The following is a 14,022-nucleotide window of genomic DNA, read 5'->3' on the forward strand; positions in this document are numbered from 1 at the left end:
AAAAGCATATTCAATTCAACATTCATCAGTAGCAGGCCGCGTATGTTGGTATGTGGGCATGCAACGACCATTTCTTGCCCACTTTACTGTTTCCCTAGTGACATGTCGCTCCGTGAAATGCTTCAGAGATCAGCACCGGAATTTTGCACAACATATGCCTTCCACGTCGTATGAGTAAATATGTTTGTTTAGTTAGCTTATTCACGATTCGTTGGTTCATGCCATGTTTTGTGGTAAATTTAAAGCAGATCTTAAAGTTGGGTTTGTTCCACCGAGTAAGTTTTAATGGATACACATTACACATATCTGCGTTTCGACCTTAACTTTATTTTTGTACCTCGTACTTGATGATGCTTTAAACCCTCGATCATTCCAAACTCTTGAATTTGTTGACCTCGAACATCGAATTGTAGTTTCTCATCGAAATTTTATTGGAGTCAAACAACTATTCCTAACAGGTGTCGAGCCACTATTGTATTTCTTCACCATGGAATGCCCAGCCGGAGAGATTCATATTAGCAGGAATTTGCAGCTAACGAAGTAGCTTCGTTGATAATGGTAAGATGCCTTCTTGTAACGGACAGTTCTGGAACGACAGACGACGTTCGACGCAGCCCAACCCCAGTTGCACTTGGAAAGTTTATCTGAATAGGTTCTACAACTTACGGATGCCGACGATGCGCAGATTAGAGAGCGAGGCAATTGAAATCCACATCTCCAAGTCGCTCTTTGAACGGCAACCGGAGACCCGGGCCCGACAGACAATAAAGATTATTATTATCCATTATTAAGCTGAATAAATTGAAAATTATGATTTACTTCGTCATGCGAATACTGTTTGCTCGGTGGTCGGTCCTTCGGACGATGCAGTCAGTCACCTCTCCATGAGAAGCAGTTGCAGCGCTCTAAGATGATGGCAATGGTGGCATATGGTTCTGCTCTGTACTGCTGCTACAGGATCTGCCTGCATATTGCGACTTTGATTACCACAAGAGGCCATACCGGAACCGGGAAGGTATGATAATAAAGAGCTGACTGTTGAGAAACGCGAGCTGGGGAGGAAGACCGCAGTTGCGATGGATGATGGTTTGTACGGAAGCTCTTCGCACCGTTCGAGTTAAGTGTGCGACGGTATGAATGGTAATGAATCAATTAAAGTTCTGTCATTATCAGAGCATCGTCACTTGTAGGTAAGGCGCTACGAATTTACTCATAGCCGGGTCGGCTGGCTTTGAATAATGATGCTATATATGCTGGATGTTGGAACTTCTAAGAAAGTTTTTCAAAACCTGACGAAATGGTAAACATAATTTTGAAGTTGTATGCATGGTTGGCCTAATTAAACGCACAACTGTCATCCTTTTTTTCAGCCCTACTGCGTCGCAGCATGCGCGAAATAATCAAAATAACAGTAGGGTGTTGCTTCCGTATTGAGTGATGTGCCATTAAAAATGTGAGTAAATTTAGTTTTGGACCCCGGAAGGCTTATCTTACATACCACAAACATATAGGGCACGAATCTATACCATTTCGTCGAAAGACGTTTCTTCGAATGACATTTGGTTGAAAGGACATTACGTCGAATGAAAATTTGGTCGAATTGGAATTTTGTCGGAAATGAAATTTTAGTCGACTAGAGAAGAGATGTAGGACAATTGGTCGAATGACGTTTGGTCGAATGGACATCTGATTGAAAGCGGTTTTTCGAATGAATAATCTTGGAACATTTAGACTAATGACGTTCCGTCGAATGTATATTTGAAAGAAAGGAACTTCAGTCAATAATAATTAAAACTAAATGATTTATTCCCAACAGACATTGGAACTGCAAAGGGCTTGGTTCATTGAAAAAAAGCTTTTTCAGCTGAAAAACTAGCTTGTTGAGCTTTAATTATTTCCTAGGGTTGCTGTGTTTCAAAAAGTCACATAATTCTTGCTCCAATATTGTCCAAAGAATGATAGGTTCCGACAGGATACTGACTTTGGCGAGCCCCTCTAACCGACTACGATGTATCTATACCACTTGGTCATGAGTATTAAGTGAAAGAAAGATTATCCATAAAAAAACAAGAAAACATCTACTGCGCTTTACTTTCGATTAAATATCTATTCGACCAAATGTCCCTTGGACTAATCAACAAAATGTCACTTGACCAAACGTCATTCGACTAAATGTTAATCAACGAAATGCCCCAAAGCCGACAAGAATGAAGTATTAGAAAAATAACATTCATATCATTTGTTTTTGAGCTTATTTCTTACATCCATTTAATTCCTCCAATCAATTCATTTATGTATATTGTGGATTATTTATTAAAATGTAATCAAAAATTCTTTGACTAATTATTCATTTTACTGAATTGCCTATTATCGCCCTATTATTCGTGAATTCAACTTCAACATTCGACTAAATGTCCATTCGACTAAGTATCCGTTAGACTAAATGTCCATTCGACCAAACGTCCCTTCGACTAAATGTTCTTTCGACCAGATGTCATTCGACTAAACGTCATTCGACAAAATGTCATTCGACGAACTGTCCCAAAGCCATAGGGCACTGCACGGGCAAATCTCTTTCATTCTTCATGAAAGTTAGAAAACAGCAAGGCCAGTCAATGTCAATTTTGATATTGTGCGATGATAAGTGCGAAAAAGATAAAGCAGCCCGTGCAGTGCCCTACTACAATATTATAAGCCCCCCGGAATCCAAAACTAAATTCCCTCCCGTTTTCAAAGGCACATCACTCAAATCAAGAAAACAACATTTAACTGTTATTTTTTATTATTTTAATACAGATACTGTATTAAAATTAATACAAAACTGTAAGGTTTCAATACAATGGTTGTATTAAAATCTGCCAAAATATTATACATATTCTGTAAGGTTATTATGCAGAATTGGGTCCTAAAATGAAGAACCGATATTCGATTTTATTTCAGGGAACGATGAAGTTAATCATACTGAACGCGTCAGTTTTTCTTTTGACTCAAAAATCGAAAGGAACATTGTTTAATTTGAAATTGAAAAATTAGATGAAAAATGCTTCCTCGACATTTTCGGTCTTATTTGACGTACGGAATAATATGATTCAAACGCACAAGCAAAACGCCGCAGGGCACTTGACTCAACCTTTGACAGTTAATATATGGGCCTGACGTTTTGGGCTGATGGTTCATTTGTTCTGAAATGTTGCACAGCCCAAAATTGGCCGTAAAATGTCATAAACACAAAAAATATTAATTTTACTACTTAAAATATTAATTTTACTGCTTCAGGCTTCTACCAGAATTTGTATAACATCATCGGTTCAAATATTCTTGACCGATGCACTATCGTTTGCAACCATGAACGAGGTAGGGCTTTTTAGGACCCAATTATATTAAAATCTGTCATCCGCTGGTTAGCTGAACAAATCCGCATCACGGTACTTACCTCCTACAACACGACAGGTCAGCATGATGTCGTCGCCTTCTTCCTTTGGTCCCAGAATAGAACTGTTGAGTTGCTGACCCCATTGGTTGAGCACTATCGGATGCTCGGGAAGTACTGAAATGGGAAAAAATATGTAAGCATCAATTGGTGGGTGCAATCTTGCAGAGCATACAAAAGGTTGCATATACTAAAATGCATCTTCTCCTTCTTCTTCTTCAATAGCTCTTCATTCGAACCGCAACTTGGCTTGTTCTTCAACTAAGTTGAATTCTATTAGCATTACCACAGTCATCAAATTAAAGTTTTTTTTATGCCCATCATTGCATGAATATGTCTCTAGAGTGGCATCCACAATATATCCACTATGCTCAGAGCGTCGAGAATACTTCCTACCTAAAAGACAACTTAATTCACCGATTAGTAATATTGCCTTTCTGTTAAGTATCATTAAGAGTCTCGGCTCCGTTAAGTGTTATACACGTCTGAGCTTGTCAAATAAACGCAAAAGATAAAACATACTGCTTTTCTCACGTTTAGCCAACACACAATCCCTACATGATTTTTAGTGTTCGATACACCATTTTCTCCAAAACTTTTGAACGCAACGGTTGGTTCTTATCAAATTCATCAGTGATCAATGATTTATTCCCGTCGAATGTAACTTGTTGCGAGAAAATCGGCCAAGGAAAAATTGGCTAATGGCTTTTGTGTGCACACACAAACACACAAACTAGTATATAACACTATGGGTGAAATGGAAAGCCTTTCGGTACAACTTTGTTGTACGAGAAAGGCGTTGACCACAGATTGAATTTTCACGTTTTCAAACCCCACTACCCCCTAGTAAACTTTCGCAGACTTTTCCAAAACACCTTCTTCTCTTGTACTCTTTTCCCATTTTTATAACATATCAATTTTCGGTATAATATAAAGATCAATCATGTGTTAAGTATTTAGCTATTAAAATCGATTTAATTATAAAAACATTACAACAAAATTCAACTTTCAAACAGAACAAAATCATACAAAACAAAACCCTCCGTCTACGGCTGCTGGAACCAGATTTCAAAGCCAAATAATGGAGTTTTTGGTGGACTCGATTTCCCCCAGAAGAGTGTGCCACTGCCCTGATATTTTTGCATCATCCTGCACACTAGTTTAAAATCTGTCACGTAACTGTCCTATTACTCTCCAAGCCGGTTAAAATTTTGGGAAGACCAAAGAATTTGAAATTTTGTAGAATTTCCCTATTGATAACCCCAAAATCTCTCGTTGATACTCCAAAGAACACTCCGTGAAAATTACGATTTTTCTCTTCAATATTCCTTGCAATACCTCGTTGAAATTTTGAAGAACTTTTCGTAAACAATAAAAATACTTTTTATTTATTTGCTCAGACTAAGGCCGGAGTAGCCTGTGTAGTAGATGAAAGCCTTCTCCATTCAAATTGGTCTATGGCTGTACGTCTACGGAGGGTCCGCAAATCGTCCCCCATCAGATCGATCCACCACGCTCGTTGCGTTCCTCGCCTTCTTGTGCCCGTCAGATCGTTGCCGAGAATAATTTTCACCGAATGACTATCCGACATTCTGGTATGGTATTTTGAAATAATTTTCAAAATAATTTTTTGAATATTTCCCTGAAAAATCTAGAGCAATTTTATGAGGAAACTCCAAAGAATTTTCTATGGACATTCTGAAGAGTTTTTGAATAATTTTCTGTAGAACTTTTATAGAATTTCCTGTGGAAATTTCGGTTAATGTTTGGTGAAAATTCTTGATAAATTTGCATGAAAACTACAAAGGCTTTCCAGCGGATTGAAGAACTGCAAAGATTTCTGTTTTCTTTGACTTTAGATTTGAAGCATTTAACAGGAAGCCCGCTTCTTCAGAGCGAGTTGAATGTAAGTTGGGGTAATTGTAATCACCAAACTGGAGAGTTATATCAGACTGATTCAAGTTAGATACAACGCAATCTATAGACTCAATGTGTTGCATGATACGGCTCTGATCGTCTCTGCGATTTGAAGGAAGATAGGAAGATTGCTTTGCAGTTTGATTTTCACCCAAATCTGCTCCAATTTGTTGCTCACTGGAGCTGGATCGATGCAGCAGCTACTGATTATTGGACACTACTGCCAACAATACTCCACCTTCTCTAGTTTTGCGGCTGTTCGCGGAATGACGATCCATTCTGAATACAGTGAAGGAGCTTAGCTTGATTGACTGTACACATCGTAGTGGCTAGTCGTGATTCGACGAGAAACAACAAAAATACACAGCTCACCAATTGAATAGTTTTCTTGGGACTTGAAAGCTATTCTCACTGTACATGTTTCGGAGTTTGCTTTGAGTATGCTTTGAGCTGCCTCAGGTTGTACACCAACACAAGCCTTGGAATGTCGTTGATATAGATTTGTTAGAGCGGGCGGCTGGAAGATGCAGATGTATCACGCGGCGAACTGTTCAATGACTCAAGAAACATGGCTGTCGTCGGAGTCCGGAAGCCCTTTTCCCGAATTTTTCACAGGATGGCTGATGATCGATGACGGCAGAGGTTCGACTGCGATGATCGGGTTAAGGGCTTCCTCAATGCTATCGGCAATGATATTTATGGGTCATTTCCATATGTCCGAATTTCGCGGCGAGTAAGCGGTTCTTTTGGCGGTTCAGAGCAAACTAAGCGAGTATGATTCAGAGCATATCGACTGGAATTTCCCAAATTGTTTGGAACAGAATTGTTCAAACACGTGTAGTAGTTGCCTGTATTCGGAGCTCAGATGCTTCATTCTCCGCCATCATACGCAGGGCCTGGACGATTGAAGATCGATGACGGCAACGGCTCGGCTGCTATGATCGGGTAAAAGACTTCCTCAATACCTCAATACTGTCGGAATTTCTGCTTCCCGGACTCCGGTGATCAACGACAAGCCTGCCCCGGAGTTAGTGAAGTAGAAGTAGGTGATGCTGATCTGCAGATCTACGACTCGATCCTCCAATCATTAGTCGCTTTTCGTCGCTGTCTTTGCCGATTGTTCTGGTCTGTATTCTCTCGTTTGTTTTATTTCAAGGCTGGCTTACAGGGCTTGACACCAAACTTTCTGTGTTTTCGGAGGACCATACTGCGTAGTTTTTATTGGAGTACCTCGTTGGCACTCAAACGATGATCAGCCGCTCCTTACTTGGGGAACAGCGCTGTTGTAAGCCAGACAGACGATCGATCAGGTTCGCAATTACGGAGAAGAGAAAACCACAGTTTCCTAGTCGACCAAAGATCCCACCGGGATTGGTTACCCGACCTTCCCTTAGGTTTCTCGTGTTTCTGATTGCACCACGAGGAGACAAGGATAGAAGTTGCTGAGAAAGAGCTAAAGACCATTCAATGGGGTCTATGTTATTCCTACTGGTACACGAATTACCAATGATACCTACCATTTACCGTATACAATCGACTGGATATTAGGGTGTCCCAAAATTGGACAAAGTCTGGGATTTTGGGGGTCAACCTTCAAATAAAGGCTTAGGGTAAAACAAAAGAAAAATTGTTCTACGACAACTCTGGGAAATTACGTTTAGGGTGGCCCTGACGCGTTTTATGAAAGAAGTGCAGTTTGACCCTTCCTTCGGAAGTGTCTATAATTTCACTTTGTATGCGTTACGCAGGTGTGTTACGTATTAATCTATCAAGAAATCTCGTTAATTATTAAATAAAATGTATGGTATTTGAAACAAATTCACTTTGATATTGAAAATATAATTATAACAAATGATATGATATGGAATTATGCCTATTTTTCTTATTTGTTTCAAAGAAACAAATGATTTTAATTGAGGAACATATAGAAGCATGTACAAAAAAATCTTCTCAGAAAAGCAAAAACGTAAAAATTGAAAGGGATTTCAAAAATTTCTTCAGTGGAAGCTAGATAGCAAATGTGAGCATGTTTTGAGACACTAATAGACCACTTGTATGCATGTATGTGTGCGTATGTGTGCAAATTCTGAAATTTACTACCATAAAAATCTAGCTCATTTTTAAAGTATTGAATAAGTTTAGTTTTACCAAATTAAGCATCCATAAGGCGAAATATATGTTATTATTGAACGCTATTGAGTTTCGCTCAGATCAATGACTGATTTAGTTAGTTCTGGATTAATTAATATCGAGGGCTCTGTGAATTACGAGTGCAATATATGCAACCAGCGTTACGATTGTTACTAACCATGTCAAAATTAGTTATTCAATCCGACGAGCTCCTTATAGATAGGCAGCATGAAGTACAGTACGTTATCATTCGTTGAGTTGTCACTCAATCCATGACATCCGCCTTTGGGTAGGCAATTATTTTGTCACTTTCACGGTAAATCGCCGTGGGAAGCTGAGTAGTTTTATCTCGTTTTAAATACTGGAGACTGGAAAAAAATCCTTATAACTAAGGAAGGGTCAAAATCTCACTGTAGGTGGATTAATCTGGGTTTTATAGGTAACATCGAAAATACCGGTATATCGGAAAGAAATTCGATGAAACCCATCCATTTTATATTTTTTACATTTAACTTAGGGTCTATACTTTATGGTAAAACTTTGATACCGCATGTTTAAGGTCTATATATTTTTCACTGATGCTTTAAATGCCCAAAAATGATGAATTTTTCTTAATATTTTTTTATAATTGCATCCAAAACGGGTTAAAAAATCAAGTTGGTCAGAAAACAATTAATTTCCATGTTATCGTGAAACATTGCACAGCTCACCAAACCATGAAACGATAGCTGAACCTACCTATGGGTAGTTTTGAAACCATATTCATCAATCTATTTGAGTACTCACCCAGACTAACTGAACAATTTGTAGTCAGTCATGTTACTGCTGGTCCATCGTTGGGTTTCCATTATAACACTCAAATAAGTATTAAAATCAATTTTATGCAACTCATATGAATGCTATATTGGTTATTAAAGCACTCATTTGGTTGGTATGGAAAAGTAGGCGTTTCTTTACCTAAACATGATCCAGGTATTATGATCCGAAATTTCAAAAGTCTTTTCCAAGCTGCAGTAAATCGTGAATAACTTTCAAACGGATAGAGATAGGAGGTTGCTATTTTTAGCAAAATATTCGTTATAAAATTCCCCACCTTTCTATGTATATCTAGTTTCAAAAGCATTATGATGGATACCCGTTTTGGATGCATTAATAAAAAAATATTAAGAAAAAATCATTATTTTTGGGCATTTAAAGCATCAGTGAAAAATATATAGACCTAAAACATGCGGAATCAAAGTTTTACCATAAAGTATAGATCCCAAGTTAAATGTAAAACATATGAAATGGATAGGTTGCATTGATGATTTTTTTTCGATATACCATTTTTTTCGATGTTCCCGATAAAAAATGCACTTCTTTCATAAAATGCGTCCTGGCTACTCTTAAACGCCATTTCCCATAGTTGCAGTAGAACAATTTTTTGTTATACCCTAAGCTTTTATTTGAAGGTTGAGCCCCAAAATCCCAGACTTGGTCCAATTTTGGGACACCCTACTGGATATGACCCATAAATAACCATTGAATAAATAATTGAATGTTCAATAAATGACCACGTGTGACTCATGGGAGACTGGAAATGGTCTTTTGTGACCGTAGGGAACCCTAGGAATGCGGTCCTAGGAAAAATCGAGTTAGGAGTTTATATACGTACTAACTCTTCTTGAACTGGTAGTGAGAGGAACACACGGAAGTTCTTATTACTGAACAAATTCTCTTGCTTGAAATGGTCTTGTAGACAGAGCTAAATCCCGGATTTTCATTGTTTTACTGGTGATATTCTAGAAGCAAGACAAGGATGTGGCTAGGGCTCCGATGCATGGCCAAAAACAGTGTCAATGTTCTGTTTTCTCAAGAAAAGATTGATTTCCTATTGATAAGGGGCGCGCCTTCAATGGGATTGTTCTCTGTGAAGGGTCTAAATATCGGGACCTTGTCATGGTGCTCTGCAACTGTATCGAAACCGATACTGCATTGCTTATCAATAGTAATGGAGTAATTCGACATGCACTTAAATACTAAGCATACGGCACATAACATATCGGGACTGCTTTGCGATTTGGGCGTAACTTATTTTGTAAACAAACATTGCTTCATGGATTCCGGAGGATGCAACCGTTTTCATCTCAAACTAATTCCCTTATCCGGTGGAGGAAAGCCTAATCTATCGGATCCATACCGTGGTTTCCTCATAAAATGCTTGTTTTAGCAGGAATTCCCTTTCCAATGTTTGTTTACAAAATAAGTTACGCCCAAATCGCAAATTGGTCCCGATATGTGTAACTCGGGTAGCAAAAGTTGTACCCTTATAACAGATTGAATGTGTTATACGGAACATCGAAACGTCAAAAGATATGGTATAACAGTATTGAATTGGCAAGGGGTCGCATGATTTGTATTATTTATCTGATTATTATTCACACCAATATTAGCCAAATATTTTTTTTAGATTACAACGTCGTGGTAGAATAAAATTGAATAGTACTAAACTCGCCTTATGACAGGTAAAGACATTCCACAAAAAATTGATATTGTTTTACAGTTTTGTAACCCAATTTTTCCATATTGATGGTTTAAACTTTTAAAGTGCTGATGATGATGTAAATAATATCTCTAAATAATAAAAATTAAATCGTATCCGCATAACTCGAAAACGGCTGGATGGATTCTTCATTCCTTCAGCAGATTCGTTGTCGTTTCCAACGGGCTTATATGATAGGATCCTCATGCGAAAATAATGAGATTCGTATGGAAATTTTGCATGGGCAGTTTACAACGCGCACTTTCGCCAACTATGCAGTAGAACGTCTGCCGGGTCGACTAGTTGGTAATAAAATTTACCGATTTTGAGGAAGGACAGTTTGTTTTGTATTCGTTGATCTTAATGTCACCGTTAACCGGTCACTGTGAATCAGAAAAGTAAGCAGCAATGCAAGCCCACTAGACACAGAGGAAGAAGAGGAAGACGCACATAGTAAAGAAACTCTCTGTTATTGAGCTAAAATCTTTCTTTCTGCATAACCATGCACAAAATGTCAAAGAATCGAACTTCGTTGCCTCAAATAGTTAACATAGACCATTGGTTCATTGAATATAAAAATGATTACAGTCAAATCTCCATGAGTCGATGTTCTATGACTCGATGTCGGCTCATGGAAGCAAATTATGCCATATGAAAACAATATTTTCTGGGTTACTGTGACGGTCCTTCCAAAGAGCTTTCCAAGGATTTTCTATTCCACATCTCGATATTTCCATGAATCGAAAGTTCCTTTCAATATCGACTCATGTAGGTCTGTCACAATCATTATAAAATCATATGATTATTATAAAATTGATTATTAACATAATTATTCGATTTATCTTTTGAAACTCTGTAATTAACTATGAAATATTTTAAACATGAAACTTCAATTTATCATACTACAGTAACACCAAACTTTTGAATGAAGTATTACAATAGCGGTTCATAATATCAGTGTTTTGCTGTTTGAACAATAAATGTAATCAATATTTCCCTTTATCGGTACAAATAACGTTTTTATTACCAGAATACTATCAAGCAATTTGTCAAGTTATTCAAATTAACCTAATGCTTAGTTAAAGCGTATTAAGTAAATTAGTGTTGAAACAGCTTTTCAATTCTCAAAATGGTCAGAAACATCGGTAATATAGTTCATTATTATTCCAAACTAAAAACACCTCGCGACGCCGTCCCGCGAGTTTGCTTTCGTATACTTGGTTAATGATTTAGATTAGAGGATATACATACATATATTCAACATTGTAGTCTACACGAAATAAAAGAATTAACACGAATGACATCTAGTCAATAATAAAACTTTAACTAATTTTTGCACTTTGTAAACCAACATTGGTGTATCCCTCGCCATCCTTTTGAAAAACCGAAAACTGCATATTCACAGATTAGTTTCTAATGTAGAACAGTTTCAAACGACATCCTAATTAACACTTTTTGAAAAAACTTCAACTTTCTTCAATTCATACACAAACTAATTGAACCGGTTTTAGCATCATTTCATTTTTGATACTAGTAATCGGTAGTAAAAAGATGTTGTTATAAAATCGCCTGAAAATATCTGTTTTAGATAAAGAAAATGTCGATATTGATTTTATATCTTGTCCATTGTTGTGTGAAGCGCAGAAGAGATTTGTTTTCGGATATTATCTCCCATTTCTCGATAATGTTTAAAATATATGCATGCTAAAACTGAATTTCTCCACACACCGGTTATCTATCCTGACCTTTGTACTCTTTGAAACAAAGTGTTCTAATTTTCTGATCATATGGTATTTGTTTACATTTGAAAATGACAGAACGATGTTCCCGACGCTCGTTATAACAGTTTTAGCCCACCGAAAGGGGCCAACTTTTTGATGGGGATTTTGTTCTGAGATCCACTTATGTTATGTGATACGGGTAACGCTACAATAGATCTAATAACAGGTCGCAGTGGCACACCCGAACAGGAAAAAAAAGTTATCTGAAGCAATTGACTGTTTCATGGCCCCTTCTTGCAGAAATTGTATCTTCCGATGGATAATACGGCCATACAAGATACAATCACTGTGCTGTAGTGGAACTGTCATAGTCTAAAAAATAAATAGGACGTGTTCAAGTTTCTGATTCATAATTCCGATTGTATTGTATTGATGTATTTGCTCTCTGTGAAACATGGCTTTCTTCTGAAGATGAAATCAACTTCCACGATTTTAACATTATTCGCCAGGATCGGGATGACCACGATGGTGGCGATCTTTTGGGGATCAAAAAATGCTACTCCTCTACAGAATTCCCATTCCGGTTGTTAATGGCTTAGAAATCGTCGCTTGCCAAGTAAATGTAAAGAATAATGACCTTTGCATAGCTTCAGTTTATACTCCACCAAATGCATCTCTTAATCGTCGACAGCTTTGGAGCGCAGTCTCCCTTCTATCATCTCCAGTATTGATATTGGGTGATATGAACGCACATGGTATTGGATGGGGCGAAACGTATGACGGTTATAGAGCGCCTATTTTCTATGATTTATGGCCAACAAAGCCGTATTGATCTGTCTTTATGTTCAAATACATACCTACACATCTAAATTTACATTAAATCGCAAAATTAAACACTACTTAACCAAACTGTTTTTATTTTTATACCCAGACGTTGTCCTGCATAGTAGGCGAAAATGCGCGTTGTAAACTGCCCATGCGAAATTCCCATACGAATCTTTATTTTAGTTTTTACGATTTACTCAACTTTACTAATTATTGTCTACTGAAGAAATGTCATATAAACCCGTCGGAAACTATTACGAATGTAACTGCTGAAGGAATGAATAAAATCCGTCCAGCCGTTTTCTAGTTATGCGGATACGAACACAGACCATTTCATTTTTATATAGATAGATAGATAGATAATACCGTATTTATAGCATTAAGAAAATACGTCGTCGGTTGACGAAATAAATATAATATAAAAAAAAATCACTATCGTTAGATTGCACGTGGAAAGTTATCCAAGATCCCCACGGTAGTGACCATATGCCGATAGCCACCACCTTTAAAAGTGGCTATAAAGAATCTGAGCCTTTTTCTGATTAATGTTCCTTTCGATCTCACGAAGAACATTGACTGGCAAAAATTTACATCAGCGGTAAAAATTGGTATTGAAACAACTGATATTCTTCCGCCACTGGATGAGTAGCTCAGAAACGACGCGTTCCAAGTACATCTGTCATAAGAAGGCCAGCCACTCCTGGATGGGATGATGAATGTACTAAGTTGTATTCTGAGAAATCTGATGCCTGTAAGGCTTTTCGTAAACACAAAAGGTCTGAGCTCTTATACTCGAAGAGTATTTGAGACTTGAAAGAAAGCTCAAAAATCTTCTTAAGGCTAAAAAACGTAGCTACTGGCGACGTTTTGTCGAGGGACTATCACGAGAAACCTCAATGACAACACTTTGGAAAACGGCTTTGCATTACTCTCAAATATTCAGTTTGGATTTCGTAAAGGTAAAAGAACAAACCACCTTCCGAAAACTTCAAGAACCGTGTTCGGTTTATGTTGCTGAGCTGGCAGCAATTAACTTCGCTTTGGGGATAATTTCAAATAAGCCCGTAGACCATTATTTGATCTTCTCGGATAGTCTTAGTTCTATCGAGGCACTCCGGTCGATGAAACCTGTTAAGCACGCATCTTACTGTCTCACAAACATAAGCGAGCAGATGCGTGTTTTGGTCGAAAGATCATTCAAGATTACCTTTGTTTGGGTTCTAATGAGAAGGCAGACTCGCTGGCAAAGGTGGGCGCACAGGAAGGTGATGTTTATGATATGGGTCATTCCATATGAAGTGACCGAGAAAAATGCAAACGTGCAATCGACTTTCTTAGAATTAAATGAAATTTGGACCAATTGTTTATGTTTGGGTTATGCCCCAAAATCCAAAATTTCGTAGTGATTGGACCTCCCCACGATTAATACGACCATCCCCCTTTTCGGACAAATGTATGAAACCCATCATTTTGTTTTG

General features: G+C 37.7%; 1 protein-coding gene across 1 annotated transcript in view; it reads right to left on the bottom strand.

Moving 5' to 3' along the window:
• The window catches only part of LOC134212290 (neural cell adhesion molecule 1-like), a 1,103,894-nt gene that overhangs the window by 181,781 nt on the left and 908,091 nt on the right, over positions 1–14,022 (bottom strand). The window contains exon 6 of the mRNA XM_062690003.1: positions 3,434–3,547. Coding sequence (XP_062545987.1) covers positions 3,434–3,547 — 114 coding nt within the window. The remainder of the gene's footprint in view (positions 1–3,433; positions 3,548–14,022) is intronic.

Source organism: Armigeres subalbatus, chromosome 2 (assembly GCF_024139115.2).
Source record: "Armigeres subalbatus isolate Guangzhou_Male chromosome 2, GZ_Asu_2, whole genome shotgun sequence".
NCBI classification, from domain to species: domain Eukaryota; kingdom Metazoa; phylum Arthropoda; class Insecta; order Diptera; family Culicidae; genus Armigeres; species Armigeres subalbatus.